Source organism: Falco rusticolus, chromosome 7, assembly GCF_015220075.1.
Source record: "Falco rusticolus isolate bFalRus1 chromosome 7, bFalRus1.pri, whole genome shotgun sequence".
Lineage (NCBI taxonomy): Eukaryota > Metazoa > Chordata > Aves > Falconiformes > Falconidae > Falco > Falco rusticolus.
This window is the reverse complement of record NC_051193.1, coordinates 62,490,289-62,510,852: the sequence shown is the minus strand read 5'-3', so window position 1 is coordinate 62,510,852 and position 20,564 is coordinate 62,490,289. Positions and strand designations below refer to the sequence as shown.

Sequence of the window (20,564 nt, the reverse complement as noted above, 5' to 3'; positions counted from 1 at the left end):
GGCGCACTGAGGTATTTTTATGTATATCTTATCCATTTCATTTATCTACATAATCTGTTGTGAGCACGTTTGAGCCCCCCTCTTCATGCCCAAATTGAACAAAAAGCTCCACACTCACTAAGCCCAAATTAACACACCGTGTCTTCCATACCTCAGTGTAGACACTATAGATGCACTGTCCAACACAGTCACATCTTTCAACTGACAGGTAGATGTATAGCTGGTGAATCCAATTTTTATTTCCTTTGTGTAGAAGACTGCAAATTGTGCGCTGAAAGATAACGTAGACAATTTTTATGTTTTGTCCAATTTATCTGTGTCAGCAGCTAGAGCACATAGACTGAAATTGAATGTGTTACATGATTGTAGCATGTAGATTCTGATTTGGTGTTGAAAGAAACCCCTTGGCAGATAAGTAATGAAATGAAACAGCAAACATGCCATCACCTAATAAAAACATCAATTCATAAGAACCATTAACTACTTTTTCCCAAGACATCCTTTATTAATTGATATATTTGAATTTGTCATAAGAAAACAGATTCATGTTATTCTAATAATATGGGCTGAGCAGTGGTTATAGAATAAGCAATTTTTTTAAGGAAACTGTTACCCTTTGTCCAGTCTCTATTTGCGAGGTTCAAAATGACCAACATTCGTTAAACTTTATTACTGAGGTTCATGAAACTTTCTTTGGATTAGAAAAGCATAACCTTCTGTCCTGATTTAGAAGGGTGTTGCAGCTTTTCATTAACCTGGAAACCTCCTATTTACATGGTTCACAGCCTGGTCTCAGCTCACTTGGAGGTAACAAAGGGTGTCGGGACAAGAGTGCAGCAGGGGGCTCATCCTTTAGGGCTGCCATCTGAATTTGATCAGGTCAACTGTTTTAACTCCTGCCTCATTAGGCAAAATAAAATGGAGATTATGGTGTGTGGAAGGATCGCATTACAGACAGCAGGCTCTGCCTCCTGACACTCTCTGTTGATTTTGCATTTTGACAAGACCTTGCTTTCTGTGTTTTCCATTCTGTAGTACAGCAGGCTTTAAATTATTTTGAAGACAAGATCATTTGTATCCCTTGGCATTTCAGAGCTTAGCCAAAGAGGAGTGAAGTAATAAGTGAAGACACATTAGTCTCAGAGGCGGTTTACCTACTGGAGAGATGTCACTGCGTAGCATGGGCTTAATGCTGATAGACACATTAATTCAGCTTGTCAAGCAATGCCTAGCTCTTCTCTTTTCAAAGTTTAGTTTGCTGTAAATCTGAAAAAAATCTGACACAAAGAAGTTCACTAGGTAAATTATTGTTACCACCTGACTCAGGATTAAATAATTAGTTTTGTTTACTTATAAAAAACATGTTGTCTATCCAGTTTGTCTTTATTATGGTTTTATTGTTTATGTAAAATGGTAAAAATTGTCTCGAGTTGAGTGTGTTTGTTGCATTATAGTGCCTGTTAGAGACTCGTCTCGTAATGTGAATCTTTGCCGCCTGGATGTCCACTAACAAGCATTTCCCCACTGATCTGATCTGTATATGCCTTATATTAATAGAAAGTTCTCAGTCTTGAAAAGGCAAAAAATGGATCAGGCTATCAGTTTGGCCAGCTGACAACTACTCGGCAGATCTCTATGAGGAAGATGTTTCTTATCATCACATCCAATTATGATTTTGGGGGGGGAAAAACAGGGATAATAAAAGCAGGTGATGTTTAGCAATTAGGTATGTCTCTTCGTTCTCTTATTCCCTTTGTTCATGGGACTTTCTTTAAATTCTTCCTCTATAAGCTAAGAGTAACAATTTATAGTCAATTAAGTAGAAATATCAAAATTAGAAATAAATATACATTATTTTTGTAATTATTCCTTTATAAATCAAGAGTTAGCCAGAAGTACAGACACTAAAATGCTGTCAAAACAAGAAGCTCCCCTCAGGGAAGGGGGAAAAGAGGCAACGAGTAATATGCGACAGATGTGAACGTAAATTGTTTAATACAAAGTAGAATGTACACTGTTCTGTGGTTAGAAGTGTAGCATAAAATTGTTTTAAGCTGACTTAAGATTTTTTATTCAAGTAATGACCGACTGAGTAACATACACTGTTCTTACATTCTAAGTGAACTTAATATGTCTGAATTTAAAGCCACTAGCTTTCAGGAACCTCTAAGTCTCATGATACATGGACATGGGCCACATGACCACATCTAACCTCTTCTGCATATTATACACCAGCCTCAACATCCTTACTCCTGATGCAGCCTGGTTCATTAGCAGACCATCACATATCCTGTGGACTTAAGGAGGAAGGGGTCTCAAAACATAAACTTCTTGTTGCACATTCTTATTTCTATAAATCTGCCTTAAGAATTTTATCTTGTGGGAATGTTTAAAGTTGAAAGTTTTCTCTAAGAAAACTTTCACAAGATGAACCTACCACTTCCAAAAACAAACCACAAAGAGGCAGAGAACATAATTTTCATGAAACAATTACACTCACTGAAAATGTTGAAAAGGTTTTTCTTAAAGAATGTGTCATAAAGCATGTGCGCAAACCATTGCAGATCCTTGTGGCCCAGATAATTTCATTTACATCTGTTTCCAGCCTCCCGTTTCTCCTTACTCTTCTTTTCACTTTCTGCCTCCAAAAATCCATATTTTTTTCTTTCCACCTTACAGTAGTCACTGCCCTTTCTCACCAAATCTGTTCCCTCTGTGTCTTTTGTTTGTCCTCTTTAACAACCTGTCCTAAGTTCTTCCTCTCTGATGCATTTCCACTTCACCTGACAGCAGTTCTTTAGTTGCTCTGTTTCCTTTCGACCCCTTTAGATGAAGGCATCACTTTTTGCTGCAAGCTTAGTACTTCCTGAGACAGGGAGACACATAAAAAGTGATGATATGTCTCTTAGATACTATGCTGAATATAGTATCTCTGAGATCCTGTGGTGTAAAAGAGAACAGGCTGCATCGCAAAAATGAAAGTAATTATTTAAAGCAAAACTGTGTTAATTTTGGTGTGAATTGTGTGTGGTTTTTTTCATGAGAAACTCAATGCAGCTTTTCTCATGAAAAATAAAGCAATCTGGGTTAATAGCAGAAATTCAGGTGTAGGGGATGTTTGGTTTTCCTCTGTTGCATAGCCTGATAAATATTTGCATGAGCAAAACAGAGTCTGGCAACAAGCAGTGATGTCCTTAATTTGGCTTTGCCATCAGAGGAACTATTCACCCAATTACATCCCAGGAGGAAAATGCAAGATGCTAGTGACACTTTACTATCTTCCCAGCACTAAGGCCACCTGAATCCTCTTCAGCACCTCCAGTCCTGAAAAGTATGGAGGGCTCTGGCCGTAGGACTCATTACACCGCCCAAGAATTCCTTTATAAAGAGAATGCTTAGCTGCCATTTTAATGTGTTTTGTCCTTCATTAAAAATAATTACATTCCTCAGTAGCAACTCAATGGAAACTAGGTATGGAAGTTACCTGACAGATCTGTTACCGAGGCTGAAACACAGCCAAAGGTCTGGTCCCACTCTGGGAGGCAGACCTGACTCAGCTGTATTGGTGGGTTCAGAGAGCGGTTGCCCAGCCTTATACGATGGCAAGGAGTCAGAATGGCAAATTCCCAAACATGAGATATTTATACTCTATGTTATCTGCCTCCTAATACAATTGTATAATTTCCTGTCCGGTTAGAAGGTTAAGAGGGAAGTGCAATAAATACTACTCTTGCCAGCTGTAGGCAGTAAAGAAAATGATATTGATGTATTGCAAGAGCACAATGGCAAAATTCCTCTTGCTCTGTTTTGGTCATAGGAGAACAATACTGGCCATGCAGTAGGCCCGGGTCATCTGGTATAGCTCAGGGTGACTCATGGTGGCTGGGAACCAGCAGTCTGTAACTTCAGCAAAGAAGAGCAGAGCTCACTGGCTTGCAGAAATAGGAGCAAAGACACAAAACTGGCCACTTTTCCAACATCATAAGCTCACACCTTTGGTGTCCAGGGACAAGCTGCCAGGTTGGGTTCCCTCAGAGTGTTTAAGGGAGCATTAGCAAGGGGTCGTGCCCAGGCTGTTTGACCAGAGAAGTAAAAGCAGAAATTGTCCATGTATTGTACAATCCAGCACAAAGAACAAATCTCTGAGTATTTTAATATGGATGATTAGCATGTAGCAATTACAAGTGATGTGGTGCCGCACCCTGGAGATGGGTTGTCTCAAAGAAAGCTTTGGCTTCAAAAGAAGTGGGAAAGCAATAGGGTAAACAAAATTGCTTTCCGCGGTTGTGCTCAGTGGCTCTGAAATATGCAGAAGGGTGGGCTGTGTTACCAGAACCATACCATTTCTAGGAGTCTCTCTCCCTACAGGAGACATTAGCAGTAATACTACCATCTCTAAAACGCAGGGAATGCTGTCTTAAGCTGATTTGGATCAGCAAAAGAAGGTTCAGAGCCTGGACTTCTTTCTTGCTTTTCTGTTTATGTGGTAGTGTGTAAATAAAGGATCTAGTTTGTGATGTCAGATTTCTACTTTAATCATGTAATATTATGCAATTTTGCTACCAGTGCATGCTAGTACAGCTCAGCATGGATTGTCTGGAGGCTGAGCAGGTTTTTACAGGTAAAACTGTGAAGCTTTTTTTAAAAAATGAGGGATTAAAGGATCAAATACAGAAAACATCTATATTTGCATCATAAATATTCTAACTGACCTGAGGCATAAAATCATTATTGGAACTTCTAGTCTAATATACATATGATAAACTATGTATTTGAGCTCATTAGCAAATCTATTGTTTACAGTCAAGACAAACGATTAACATCTTTGCTTGGGTTGATTTAGACTATTTGTGGTAGATTAATTCTCCCTAAAATTCCATCTGTTTCTGTGTTGCATTTAATTCCTTTGTGTACATTTCTCTATAAGCCATCTTAGACTGTATCAGCTGATATTCTTAAAACAGATTTTACATACAAATGTTTCTTTAGGTCTTGGAGAGATCTGACATAAAATTTCTTATGTTCTCACTTCAGGAGGTCTGGATCTTTCAACCAAATTTAATAGCTACTTATGCCTTGAAAAGATCTTATCTAATGTACTATTGGTTCAGGGTCATTCACAGCCTTACATTATATTGAAACACGGACAGAGAGTGTAATTTGTTAATGTCATGAAGGATGAAGTTGGTTAGAAAGGGAAGTGTACACAATTTATAATAACACAAGTGTTTCCTTGCTAATCCCTTGGCAGGTTCATTATCTGTAGAGCCCCAGGCAATACTTGGCCTATCGTGAGAGTGAAATTTAACCCACAGCATGAAATTAATCCTCAAAGACTTTTGTCTACTCTTTCTAGAAATAATAAATTCAAAGTGATTTTATAATTCTCCTCTCTAACTTTATGCAGAGGTGTTAAATTGGTATCTAAACTCCCTGCCATATGTCAATCTATTGATTTATGTTTAGTTACCTAACACGTAAGTGTATACCAAGCATAATAAGGAATCTGAAGACATGAATAAGTGGTGTGTTCATTGTTTCTTCCTGAAAACCTTTTTTCTTTGATAATACAAAAAATTCTATTCCTTGTAATTACAGGGAAGACAAGGAATGTGTATATGTATGCATGCATGTATAAAATCATTCAAATGATCATATCTGGATTCCCTAGAGCTTCTGGGTTTTAAATATGAAATAACTTCATGGGGGTTTTCACACCCTGACTTCTTTTGTAAAACTTCTTAGAAGTCTAATGAGGGTTTGTTGCTGTAAACAAATGGATTTTGGTAGAGTTTTGGAAAGTACTTCTTGAATCAGCTGTGTAAATATTGGGTAAATCACCTGGGTATTTTTCAGGAAGAGATTTTTTTTTCCTTACGTATGCAAAGTTCTCTCTACTAAGGAGAAAACAGGTGAATGTTTTATTGCTCCTTGATTCAGATGCTCCTCTGTGTTTTTTAGAATGTGAATCCTCACTCATAGCACAACCTAGTCTATAGGAGTAGATGAGCAGTTCTAGATACTATTAAATCTATCTAGATACAGGGTAAGGATTTTTCCTACTTTTAGCCAGTATTTACCCAGTATATATCCATTTAATAGGCACTGCATATTCTGGTGCTCATCTTCTAGACAATTTTCCCATTTCTGAAGGCAGCAGGTCATATTTAATAGTTTTTTGTAATTGGCCGTATCATCTATATTGACAAGCTTCTACAAGATATTAACTGAAACTCCACATAGTCATAGCCCTTGGGACAGAAACTGAATGACAAGAAATTAAGCCAGTCAAGTGCTTCTTCTGACATAGTCCTGACCCTGAGCAGGAAGTTTGCAGGCTGCTTAGAGGCCATTATATGAGCAGATCTGGAAATTCATTACTCTTCTGATCACCCCTCTTATTCTTCAGACAGAATTTATAACTGGTGTAGACAACGAACCATCCTCATTCCACACATTCCTTAAAAGAAAATTTGTTTCTCAAGTGATATCATAATTCCTCTGTGGTTTTTAGGAGGGTTATTTTTGTGCACACATATACTCTAGTGGTGAGAAGGAAAACAGCAATTTCTGAAGTTTGGGAGACAGACCAGTGAGCAGAGGAGTGTCTTCGATCCTAAAAAAAACTTTAAGACTTGTTAAAGATGCCACTTGATATTAGAGATGAGATGTGGTATAAGTCTAGGAAACCTCTGGAAACAACATACTTTTTTGTAATATTTATTGCTTGGGATAGAAAGTCCTACAGAAGTACCTCATATAAAGTTAAAATATAGGTTTCTAATGTATTTTTAGACTGCTTTTATTGTTAATGGAAGCTGATGGATTTAAGCATTATAATTTGATACAGGCCGGTACAGTAAATGAATACCATCTAGTAATTCACATATCATTTACGTCTACATTATCACTATCCTTTCAATGCGGTAGTAGAGAGAAGGGAAAGCTGTAGAATTGCAGTGCTTGGATATAGGTGTTAGAGATGACCAGGAAGGAGCAGAGGCAGTGCTCATATTTTGACAGATGACTGCCTCAAGGTTTTTCATCTGCTCAGTATATAGTGTTTCCTCAGGACCACACTCCTCTTTCCCTCCTATTTTCATAATTACGCTCACTCCCCATACGTATATCACATTCCCCTGTAACTGACTTCCCCATTTGCCCTTATCCAAGACCACAGGCTCATAGTGCAAACTTCTTGCAACAAAAGCCGCAGTGTTTGTCGATTGTGAGGTTGCGGTTTCTGCTGCCAGTTCCAATGACAAGTTGGCATCTTGTGACCTCTAATAAATAACCTCTAATAAATTGGCAGGTGATAAGTCTCTTAGCTGGTAGACAGGATGGCTGTTTGTATTTTCAAGAGAGTCTTGAAACAGAAAAAGGTTAAAAACTCTCCCCTGTATGTAATGAAACTGGAGATTCCTTTCTGCAGACCTTTAAGGTCAGCTTTATTCTTGGGAGGGGTTCAGGCCGCAAGTGGGACAAGCTGTAGATGTTTAACAAGGATAATACCAATGTACTCTGCAACATTTAAGTACAGTAAGTTCTTCTCATGCTTTAGTCTGGGCACCTTTCAGGCTCCATAGCAGGGAAAGTTGGAACCTGGGGATCACTGGATTCCTGTTTACTTGCACAGACTAGATTGTACAAAGGTTAGACCCACAGTGGAGCAGCTAAACCTGCTGCCAGCGTTATGTCACATAGCAAACCAGTAGCACACACTATATGGCTAGCTCTTTGGAAGAAGAACAGCATAACATAGGAAGAAGATAAATTATGCTGTTCTTCCGCAGAGCTAGCCGTATAGTTGCTTCTCCCGTCAGCTAGCACATGTGCTGAGAGGGAGGGAAGTGGCATGCCTACATGTTGTACGCTTAGGGTTTTATTTATTGCACTCTCGCTCAGTTTGACATTAGACAAAAAATAGCAGTTTATGGACTAACAAAGGCATAATCCTACTCCTTATGTATAATATACAGCAATTGCCTATCAACTATATAAGCTTTTTCCAAGTCATTTTTCAACAAGCCCACTTTATTTATCAGTAGGCATTCAATAATTTGATAATTCAGGTAGTTTTATTTCTGAGTCCATGTAGCACTATGAAGACTTGACTAAGTGGGTGTAGGGAAGGGGTACTGAAATTGGTAAGGAAACAGCAGTCATCCCTGAGAAATACTGCATGGCAACATCAGAACTGCCTTTTCTTCTGCCTGTTTTTTAGTCCTTGGTCTCAATAACTGAGTCAGATCGGCCATGTTAGCATAGTCTGCCTGCCTGCCTGGAGAAGAATGTGAGCAAAATGCCTTTAAAAGACTTCTGTGACTGTACAAAGTGAAAGGAGTTTTTCTAGCTTCCAACTGGGGGTTAGCGAAGCAGTTTGTTTTCCGAGATAGACATCACAGTAACAGAATCTGAAGATACTTCCTTGATTCGAAGATTTTCATGAAATCAAAAGGAGTCCTTTACCATTTCTTTTTGGAAAAACAATCTTTAAAAGGCACGAGGCTGCAAACAAGCAGTAAAATCTGCTGAGAAGCATATCCTCCAGACTACTGTACTGCCTGTGATTCACAAATGCTCACTCTTTTTCAAAAGTTGCCTTGCTTTGTACCTTTAAAATTATCAGCACTTGGAAAAGCCTTGTTAAATCTGAAAGAAGTCCTGTTTTTCTTTAAATTTAACAATGTTTCAGATACTGATTAAAAAGGGAACTCTCCCTTTATTCCTGAAGTCGGTAAGAAATATTATGGAAAATTGCGTTAACTCTTGCAAATCCCTCTACAACTATAAAAGTACAAATGAGATCGTCCCTGCTGTTTCAGTCAGGCCTATGAACCTCAGAGCAATAGGATATTTATAAGAAAATTCCAGACATAGCAGTGGTGCCGTGATCCATATGACCCAAAGTTTCCAGTCTTTGTCTATCCTCCTGTCTTTAAGGAAAAACAGAGGGGCATAAAATGAAAACTTGGAAGATCACAAATCATTGTTATGACTCATTATAATGAATGATTTGTGCGTTACTTTATGGACTAGTTAGGTTGAGTTTGGGGAAAAAAACCTTCCTTTTTAATTTTCACCACTTTATGCCAATTTTCAAGCAACTGTCTTTCCTAAAATAACAGCGATTTTTTTTCCACACTATCCCGGGTAACCAGTGAGTTTTTTCAGCTGGGAGACTGTGTTGTGATATAAAGGTGCAGCCTTGCATGGCTGTTGTCAAGAGCCTGTTAGTGTTTCCATTACAGCATTGTCTTACTTTCTGGTGTTTAAAACTGGGCCATAAAGTACTTAAAGTTGAACTTCGGTAGTTTTCAAAATGTATTTACAAATAAGAAATAAAATCTCCTTGGGTGGGGCTTTTTAGTTCTGTGAAAAAAAAGTATTCTGACCACTTTGTAGCAACTGTGATTCACAGTTTTGGATACTCAAAATTAGTCTTCTGACCCCAGCGTACAACCAGCATTCAAGATTCTCCTGACTTTTGGTTGACATTATTTTTTGTTAACTATTAGTAGTATAAGAGTTATTAGAAAAAGAAAAGTAAGTCTACTGAAGTCTGAAAATACCTGCTGTTTTTCCATTACATTGAATTTGTGAGAACTCATCTTCTTTATTCTTGTAATATCTTCATATGGTGAATTAATAGGGTATATTCCCAAGTGTCAAAGGTACACTTTGAATTCACTTCCTAGGATAAATTTTATGTTACAGAAACATTTGCTGATATCTGTGGACTGAGAGACACTGGTGAGCTACCATTTCAACACACAGCAAACTTTCCTTAAAGCCGTGGGATTACTTTTTTGTTTTCCTTTTTACAGAGAGAAGGGCACCATCTCGGATAAATTGTATCACAGAAAGCAAGAGCATTCCAGTATTTTACTAGTTTTACTTTAAGTCACCACAGCAGAGAAAGTCATAGTGCTTCAGAAGAAATTTCATCCTTAACTTGCCTTGTTATGCCCTACTGTATGTTAAGAATTGCTGAGGTCGCTCAGCACTGGCTGATAATGAATTCCATATAAGCTGTAATATTGGGGCACAGCTGGGTGGGTAAGAGTTGAGTTTCAGTCCTTAACTCAGAATTTCCTTGTTTTACTAGTTTCATTTCAAAAGGTAATGCTGCTTTAAGGGTGTACATTTTCTGTCACTTAGCCATACAGTTTAATAGAAAAAAAGTCATTTTTACATGGAAGCAGCATATGCATAGCAGGTAACGTCCATGTTATGCATATTAGCTATTAGTCATTTAAAATGGTTTGTCTGTTAATAAGACAGGGCATGTGAGTTAAGGCTTTCAAATGCAGAGTATTTATTTAGCTGTACTTGTCGGTAGAGTAAGTCTGGTTGTATCCCTTCCAGTATTTTAAAAATCTCAGCCACAATATATTAATGAAATTGTTTCCCTTTTAAATATTTTCCAGCACAAGCATAGGAGGTTGGGTGAGCACTCAAAACTAATACTTCTTTCAGCAACTTGCAATTGGATTTTGGCTATTTTCCACTGAAACTGAATTTGGATTTCTTTATTTGACCATTTCTTTCCTTCGGGAGAAAAGATATTTTTGGTTATCTTTCCTACTTTGACCGTAGGGAGTAAGTGTAATGTATATTTCGTTGTGGTTTGCAAATTTTTGGTGCTAAATCATTTTAATACAAAAAAAAGAAAATCTGAATACACAAAGCTGTGATGGGATTGATCTCATCAAAGAACTTTAAATGCTAACGAATACTGAAAAGTATTGAACAACCTTCCAAAAAATCCTCCCCCAGAATCTTGCCAGAAAGCCACAAGGATTTTCCTGCCTTCTCAGAAAGAAAAGTGCTGTGTGTGATTACCATAGGGGACACTGAAATCAAAGCTTTGTTGGGAAAGCTATGTACGAGTACTTGGCCCTTTTTATAGGAATTGTTGAAGAAAAAAGTGATTTTTTCCTGTGGGATATAGATCTTAATTACATTTTCCAAAAGTGGAAGGGGCTTAGAACAATGCATACTGCTTGTATTTCAGGTATTGTCCAGTAATAACCAAGAGTAATTATTCATTTGAAGCCTTTCTGTTACTTATCAGATAAATGTTTTATTTTACAAAGCTGGATTAAGGTTTGCCTTTACATCTTTTTTAAGTAATAGAGAATACCCTTACTTTTTAAAGGCAGCAAAATTATTCCTCTAATCCAGTATCATTTAAATGATAGGTAAAATTTCCATACTTATATTTAAACTTTTCAAAGGTTTTAACTTGCAGAGACTCGGTAATGGATTCATAGATCACAGTAATATCACAGGACACAAGAATGGCTCTACAGTGGTAGACTAAAGGTCCATCCAGCCCAGCAGAGAGGTCAAGAGAGGATATATGTTTTTGTAATAGAAGTTAAACTGAGATAAGAAACTGGACCATTTTTAAGCAGCACATGTTGCACACTGAAATCAGCCAAACGACATTCTCATTTTTCCCTGAATTGAGACTGGATACTGGGGCCTTCGTATAATATAATCCAATATCTGATTTCTTGTGAAATCTCTTCTAGTCATTAGTTTATATTCCTCATCACTGTCTGTTGTTTCTCTATAAGCTATTTTGAAGGAAAACATACAAGACTTTATCCAAAACTAATGAAAACCAGACTTCTTCTGTTGATGTATTAGGCCACGAGTGACTTACTCATATTTAAAATCATAAAAATAACTCCATCATCTCTGACAATGCAAAATTATTCCTTATGGTGCCATTATCAATGATTTGTCCAGTTTAGATAAGGGGCAAAAAAACCCATAGAGTTTGGGGGGGTTGTTTTTACTTAGGAAATGGAGGTTACAAGAGGTTTTAGAAATAAACTATCGCTGTAAAAAAAATAAATGCTGTTTTTGCCATTACTTGTTTCTGCAGATTCTTTCATCAGCATAACTAAGTGCTTTACATACAAGAAGGTGTAGACAAAAAAATCAAGCAGTGTTTAATTTTGCCTATTGTTTTTGTAGTCGGCACTTCCTAACCAATCTTGCCTCCATACGATTGTTAAGATCACACATACTGCATGATCTTTCACACAAAATATTGTGTGATCTTCCAGATATAGCTGCTCCTTTATGATCATTGTTGTCATCTCAAGTTGTGCTCAGAAAACGTATCCAGGAAGCCAAAGCAAATTTTCAAGGACAGAATTGTGCCTTCGAGGTATCCACAACACTGGCAGAGAGGCTGGCAGAGCCGTTCCTGCTCTGGCAGGGCTTGTAGATAGGTTTTTCCACCCAGAAGAACGTTAGAGCAATTTCTAAAGAACAATAAAAATGTGTGCTGTTTGCAGGTCCATAACTGAGAGGAAAGGCTGCTACTTTGCAAGGAGCTCGTAGAAGCCCACAGCTGCCCATTGTAGCTGGGAGCCCAGGAACACAAGAGCGTGCTAGGGCTTGGAGGCTGGGGGCTGACCATAGCAAACACTTGCTGTGCCTGTGCAGTAGCAGGGGAGGACATCAGCTCCGAGTCTCATCCCATTGTTTCACTTTGCTATGAAACATCCAAGAGTTTCCATTATTTTCATCCTTGAAATAAAGGGAACATGCACAACATCATAGCTATGAGTATGCATGTTTCCCTGAACCATTTAGAGAGTGGAATAAAAAAATGGTAGTTTTCACTAATTTTGTTGTTGTTGTTTTGAACTCCCTCTCTACAGACACATTCATTGATGGAATTAAATTATTCAAAATACTTATAGTTTGAACTTAGTTTCTGCTGTATATCTTTCTCGGGAAGGCATTAAATAATTTGTATGTAACTGCTATGACTAGTTGTTTTTGCTATTCATTAGCAAAATTACCAGAATAGATTTACATGAAACAGTTACATGGGTTAATTTGACCTGCTTCTGGTCAAGTTTCTTTTTACTAAATATTCTCTTCTAAAACTACATGTAAAGGAAAACTTTCTGACATTGTAGCTACTGTATGTTTGTCCCATGCACATAATGGAAAAATTACTGCAGGGGAAAAAAGTAGAATAGTTCTTCATTAGTAGCTGGCAAAATACAGCTTTCATTTCTAAAGCACTTTATTACACTCTTGGTATATATAGTACTGCTTGCTTTTTCCCTCTGATATTTTTGATGGAATGATGTGCCGCTTAGCTTGAATACAAAAGCAAAGAGATAGCAGAAAGTAATCTATAAAAGTACAGGGAAGATGAAGTTCTTTTTCTGATTAGTGTAATTTTATCTGGTCTAAGAATAAGACTGGTATTCAGAGAACTGACCAAGAGTTCTGTCATGCTTAGGACTTTCCTGTTTCTCTATTCAGTGATTCAGTTAATTCAGGGAAAATATTTTCAAACAATTGTAAGTTCAGATTAAGCCGCGCATGGGAAATTCTCATCGCGGAGGCTGAAAGAGTTTAGACCAATTGTTTTATGAGGGTTTAGATAAATTGCTTTAGGTAACCTAAAGGGAGGTGGCAACTGATGGTGATCTTAGTGGGTTCAGATTTTGATCAGAATAGCCAATATGTTCCATCTAAATTCTGCCATAAATTGTTAAGTCTCTGTTGATATAGCTCTAACCTTTACTGTGAATGCACTCCTTATTCAGATGTACGTGTTTGCTGCTTTCTCATCCACTGGTAATGTTTGCTCCTTTTGACCTACTTATATATTTCATGGCAGTTTCTGAGATTTTTTTCTGAGACAAAGTACAAATTGCTGGATAACTAAGCAAATAGGGAGAGGACAGAACAACAGATCAAGATTGCAATAAGGCAGAGGTCAGGTCAGGTGTGGAATTAAAGAGTTTAGGAGTTGTGGTGTTTGATAAATGCTTTGGTAAATGGGAGAATTCATCAGTTTGTGTTTTGTAATTTTTTATTTGGCCATCATACCTGGATGTTCTAACTCACACAAAAGTAATCTCTACAGAGAATTTTGAGTTTGCAGGATATCCTTACAATTATTTCCATTATTACTATTCATTTGTTTCTTCTTCAAAAAAACCCATGTTCCTCCAAGAATCATAGAGGTAAATAAACCAAAAATATCATTAATTCCAACAAAGTGGAATTCATTTAGATGAATTTTGAAATATTGAAACCAAATATTTTTTGGTAATGCCTCTACCCATGATTCTGGTTTATTACTTGTGAAGTAAATATGAACTGTATGAAAAATTCTGTGATTAGTTGGAGGCAAATCTGTATCGACTATGGAGAATGATTGGAATAGGTGCTGTTCTTTGCCTGTTCTCTGTTACCACTTTACTGTATACTTATATGGGTTTTGCAGTTAAATAATCACTACAGCAATACTATAATACTTAAAATATGACTGCTGCACTAGCAAAATTTATATCTTTGGCTTAATATAATTAGGGGTTTTGTTTTGAAATCTAATATTCAGTTCTTCAACAGCTTTTATGATTTACTGTTAAAATAAGTGACAGAATTATACTCTCAGTTTAGTTATTATCCTGTAAGTAACATAAGCAAGTCAAAGAACATGAGCCAAAAAGTGAAATATTATCAAGGTCCTTTTTGCAGTGCAAAAGTTTGCATGAAATCTAAGCATTGGTAGATAGCACTAACTAGTAGTAACACCTGAATAAATGTTTAAGTTAGCAAATCAAAATCTTTTTAAATTATAATGAAGTTATTTTTATTACAAGCATGTGAACTGTTAAATAATGTATGTTTATATAAAGCTTCAGACTATACATTTTTATCAACTTACAATGGTAGGGGTAACCACAGCTAGGAGTGCCTGGAATCGTGGGAAATACTGAAAGTGGAGAAAAACTATAAATGTTGTTTTCTGTTTTCCAAAGTCTGTACATTTATTTAAAAGTTGTTTAACATTTAACATTGCACAGATAATTTGTTTTGTTATGCTACTTAACTCTCTTCTTTTCTTTACAGTATCTAAACACCTCAGTACCTGAGATTATTTGCTTTGGGACTGTGTAAGTCCCAATCATGGAGGGAAATGCTAGGATCTTTATTAAAAATAGAGTAGGACATATGGTAGGATCCTAGTAAGACGTGAAAATACAGCTAAGACTGCCACTCATTGGCAAGCACTGTAACACGGTATAAAGCTTGGTTCTCTGAGTCAATGGTTTTCTTTCCCGCTGAACTTTGTGGTTGAGGAACTAGTCAGCAGCACTGCATAAAAGCAGGAAGAAAATCTAGAATTTACATATGAGGGTATAGTCTTTGCAAACCCAGTAGCAAGAATTTGGTAAGTCTAGTCTTCACATCACGTTGCGGTTGTCCTACATAGCTGGGATTTAACTGCTCACTATCTACTTGCATCTAGGTATGAAAATACTAGTTTCTTCCTTTTAGATTTTAAGATACCAAACCAATTTCAGCATTAATTGGAAATCTTTCTCCAGCACACATCAGTAAATAAAAGGGGGAGGATTGCTAGGTAACATTGTGGTGAACAGACTTTAAACACTAAATAGCTGAATACTGTGGTTGCAGACATCCACAAGACAACTTTGATGAGATGTTCAGTAAGCATGAACAAAAAAACCGTAACAACTGATAGGAGAGAGAAAGAAAAAAAAAAAAAACCAGAAAGCACACACTTCTGCTTCTCCAATATAGATATTGATTGTGTCAGAAAAGACTGCTTGGAGGATTTTTGCAATAGGAAGGGGGGGAGGAAAGCATCCTGCGGACCAGGGATTTTCTGAAACTCGGAATAAAATACTGGCTATTTTAAAACCAACAAGAACTGTAAGTTAGGCATTGGAAACAGATATGTCTGTTTATGTAGGGTCATTGCTCCACAACATGAAGTACCACATGTTAAATGGTAGTGGTTCGGAGAACTGATGAAAGGACTCAAGCAACTTCTGCATTGTGCGATTTCAGGCCGAGCCCACTGAGAGTTATTGATCAAGGACTGTTATAAGCATGAAAAATGCACTCTCTCATGCTATCAAGGTTTATTCATTTCACGAGTACTAGTTGTAGTGCAGATTAGTGTGGATAAGTTAAAATATTTTCATGGGTTTAAGTCATGCAAGGTTTTCAGTGAAGATACTGCCTTTTGAACAGACCCCAAAACCTCAAATGATTTTACATGATTTCCACTTTTTGAGATCCCACCCATGTGTCTTCTGGGGGGTGAACAGGGAAGGACACTGACGTTCTCTTCTTAAACAATATCAGAACACTTTTGTATGAAAGAAAGCTACTGCAAAGGTACTGTTCAGTCAAAGGGGGCATAAAAGACCAAGCTCTGTGGGCTGCTTCTACAGCCCCGAAAGGGAGATTGGGAGGTCCCCATGGCACGGGAGCCAGAGGTGTGAACTGCGAGGAGGAGCCCAGAGGGCTGGCAGTAGGTGCCGGGGCAGTCCCAGGTAGCAAGAAGTAACCTGGGGACCAAAGTGCCTCCCACAGCTCTGGGAGCATTCCCAGTGTGGGGTGCTCAGTACCACAGCTTTCTGGCCAGAAAACCAAGAAGCAGGAAAACGAGAGGGGAGGAAAGTTAGCCTGATGGTCATTTTTAGAGTGATAAAGGTCTTGGTAAACCCATAACGTGCTGGAGTGTCCAGTGACTCCTAACGCTTGCTGTGTGCTGGTAGTGAGTAGCGGGTCATTCATCCCAGTCCTGCCCGTATGTCTGTTCAGTGTGTCTTTGGATGCTGCCTGCATATTCTTCTTTTCAGACTTCAAAACAATAAAATAGATCAGTAGTTAATGCTTTGATCGTATTTATAGGAGAATTTATCTTTTTTGTTCTAACAAAGCTGATAACATAACAAGGCAGGCATCCAGCTTCCAAAAATGCATGAAATTCAGTGGGTTTATAATGCTTTTTAGAAAGGAGTGGATTTGAAGCAGTGAAAGTCACTATGTATCCCCCAGCTGTGTTCATTCCTCTAAATAATCATTAAAAACAGGCCAGTTTTTTTTTTAAAGTGAATACTTTCGATCTTCGGTATTATTAAGATTACTAATACAGGCTGCCGCTGCTGCTGCCACCAGAAAAACAAACATACATTTTTTTAGCTCTTCCCTGAGCTTCTTATAACAAGTGCTTGTGATCAATTAGCTAGTTCATTAAAAAGTTACACATTATTTTATTGAGGCAAGCAATTCTGAATCAAAGAACTCAATTCGCGGATCTAGGCTGAAGCACATAATTGGCATGTATTTTAGGATCACTGTTAAAGCTATAAAAAAGATTTACTAGGGAAGGAATGGATCCAAAAACCCTAAAGGAAGGAATATGTTATTTGTGCGACTCAGTGTTACAAACGGACTCATTTAATACTAAGGTCTTATCTACATTAAAACAAAAACCTGAAATTAATGTAAACCTTATTTAACTGCTTTAGCAAGAAGTTATCCTTCATCTGATCCATGTAAATTACATATGGTGTTATTGTATTTCTTATGCTATGTTTTTCATTATTATTGCTATCAAAGATGTATTTTTATTGAATCTTTTAAATTTAGTTGAAAAGTCAACACTGTGTTAACTGTAAAATGAAATTATATAAGTATGTTCACCATGTTGTTAAGATCTATAGTGAGTCTGGGATTAAAGCTCCAGTTCTACAAACAGTTGTGCGTGCATGACAGTGGGGAACCTTATACACATGCTACTAGGATGTGCTTGAGCATTTTGCAGCTTGAACAAGAGGGAAGGTGCATTATTCAGAGGATGTTTTAGAAATAGTGATGCTTTATTCTGAGTTTACAAACTGGCCAAATCTTGAAACTTGAGGAAGAGAATTTGAGTTAAGAATGCTTTCTTTCTTTTTTTAATACTTGAAAAAAGTTAGTTTCAGGTGAATTTTTTACAAGATTTCTTTAATCAAAAGAAAGCCATTTTTGATTTTGAGCTCAAAGGTATAAATAATCAAGTCTTAAATACATTAAAATGTGCATAAAATCTGCTTTCTGTTATAATTTTGATTGCTTGATTGCCACAATGTGAAAGCTTCTGTAGCTGATATTACTGTTGGAGTTTGTGTCATGGCATTGAGGCATTTTTTTCAACTATTAGCATTCCCAAGGGTTCTTTTCAGACAAAATGTTACGCATCAGCTCTTATTTGAGTCTAAGCCTATTGAATAGCATTCTCCTCTCTGCCAACTTGGCAGCAAGTTCTCGTCCTAATAAAAGAGGTTACCCCAGATAGAGATCCCAGATGTGCCTGAACTACTTTTATTAGGACTATGGAGGGGCTCAGTGTTTCCTTCTAACTATTTTCAAAAAAGGTGTGGGCTTGCCTTCATAATTGCCCAAAGAATTGTATTACATCACTGGAAATTTTTTCCTCAAAGTGAATAAAATGTTAGCTGTGTTAGCACAGAACAGCTTAGGAAATAGTGATGTTCAAAACAATGAATGCCTTTTGCCGCAATTCAAACCTTGATTTGACCCTACTGAATTCTGTTCGGAGAGAGGAGAACATTGCTGTTTAACAGAGTTAAAAATACCTTCATTTTTACATGTTAATGAGATTCAGTATCATGATTAGAATAAGAATAGATGTTTCTCAGAACAGCAACATAACTTTGGCATATGACACTTGACTATAATGTCAGTTATTCCTTGAAACTGTTGAATGCTATTTGTTTTGTAGAATTCTTATTGTACTTAGTGTTAAAGCCAACTTAGCAGTTGCCTGATAGAGAGCTGTTGTAGACTGGAATTGCTAACTGCTAACAACAATATTCTATTATATTTTTTTAGTGCTATTTAGTAATTAGTTTAAACTAGCAAAAGAAGTTTTATTGCTAAAATTGTATTCATAATTTCTCCAAACTAATTAGCTGAATGTGTCGGTTGCAGTCTTAAAACTGCAAGAAACAGGTAATCTAACTGAGATACTTAGTAAAATAATATAGTTTCTTAAACTCACTGTTGCTATCCATGAATCATAAGTAATAAGGTGTTTACAATCTTAAATCATAATCTTGATTTTCCTTTCAAAGCCACAAGCTTCCTGTTGAAATCTTTATTGTTATCAAAATATGAATAGAGGAAAAAAAATTTTAATTAAAATAGTTCATTGCTTGCTTTTATTGTACATCTTGTTGTTAAATTATGAAAATCAAATGGTGCTCTAATTTATGGTCATGTCTCTATTTGATTTTTGTTGTAATTTTGTCAGATATAAAAAGAAAGAAACTGTACAGTGGATTCATTTCATAGTGAAACACATGATAATATTCCATTTCAGATTTTCAAAAACAGGGTTTGACTCAAAGAATCCCATTAGTTTCAATGGGCTTTGAATCAGGCATAGGGTTAACAGCTTATTTTTCAAACAACTAGAAAGAGGTGTAAATGTCAAAGGTGATAGCTATACTGTGAGCTCCATAAACTACAAAAAAAGTTACTACTAAAGTTCTATTTTTCCTTAGTTTAACAGCTTCTATGAAAACAGCGTTAATAAGTATATCAGGAACAGTATATAATAATGAATCAGATATGTTAAAAAACCTTTAAAACTCCTTTTATGTAATAATTGGAAAGTTAAAAGTGACTTAAAATCCCTGACTTCTCATGCTGTGATGTAAATTGTATTTTTTTTAGGTTCCAAATTCAAAGAGGGAAAACTGATCCAACCAGTTACAAGAGCCTGGGGGACTGTTTTAGGACTATTTTCCAACGAGAAGGGTAAGAGTATATGTTTTTATAATTGTCAATTTTATGTGACCTTTTTTAATCACCCATTTTCCAGACATTAGATCCTCTTTACATTCCACCCTTTTTTGCGATTGCCAGAATTTGGCAAACGTGTAGTCTTGCATAACAAGCACAATTTGAAAAGTCTTAGCATTGCTTACACTCACAATACCAAATTTTGCTATTAGAGTGTGTTTCAAGACCAGAATGCACAGCTGTGTAGAGATGTCAGGGCAAACACTGCTTCAGTACTGGAGCAGGATGGCTGCATCAGTGCACCACGGTACCTAGGCACTTGTGTCTTCTTGTCCTGGTTTTCTGAACTAGCTCAGCCTGAGCCATCACCAGTTCAGTGAAGTACTTGTTTCCAAGCTCTGATGAATTGATTCCCAGTTAGCTATGGGAGACAACGTTTCCAGGACCTGCATGAGCGAAATTCCACAGCTTTTCATTTTGACAGAATATGGAAAAGGATTTATGGTCTTCAATCACCTGAATCATACTGGCTTCAGAAGGTACCACTGGTTTGAGCCTGAGCTCCTCTGAGAGACTTGGGTTCTGATCCAGAAAGGCATTTAAATACACTCTTAATTTTATGAGCAGTCCAGTTAAAGCCAGTGAGGGTAATGGGACTGATCATATACTTAAGCCTGTTATCCACAGGAGCTCTTCAGGAGCTAGCCTTTAATGAAGGTAACTAATTAGTAAATCCCAGTTTTGAGTAACTGGCAGGCTTTCCATAAGAACTTTGTAAATACAATAGCAACCCATTTTTAAATCATATATTTATCAAAATGGAACATTATATAAATGTTCTTTAATACAATGGCATAGCTATCATGTATGGAGGCAGCATATGTGCAGTGAGGTGCAGACATCTTGTGTCCACAAGCTGTACTGGAAAAACAGAGGTG

General features: G+C 37.0%; 1 protein-coding gene across 2 annotated transcripts in view; it reads left to right on the top strand.

The window, feature by feature from the left end:
- Nucleotides 1-20,564, top strand: part of SLC25A21 (solute carrier family 25 member 21) — a 255,282-nt gene that overhangs the window by 167,268 nt on the left and 67,450 nt on the right. For both annotated transcript variants that reach the window (XM_037393514.1, XM_037393515.1), the window contains one exon: nt 19,558-19,641. In XM_037393514.1, the coding sequence (XP_037249411.1) occupies nt 19,558-19,641 (84 nt within the window). Of the gene's footprint in view, nt 1-19,557; nt 19,642-20,564 lie in introns of those variants that run through there.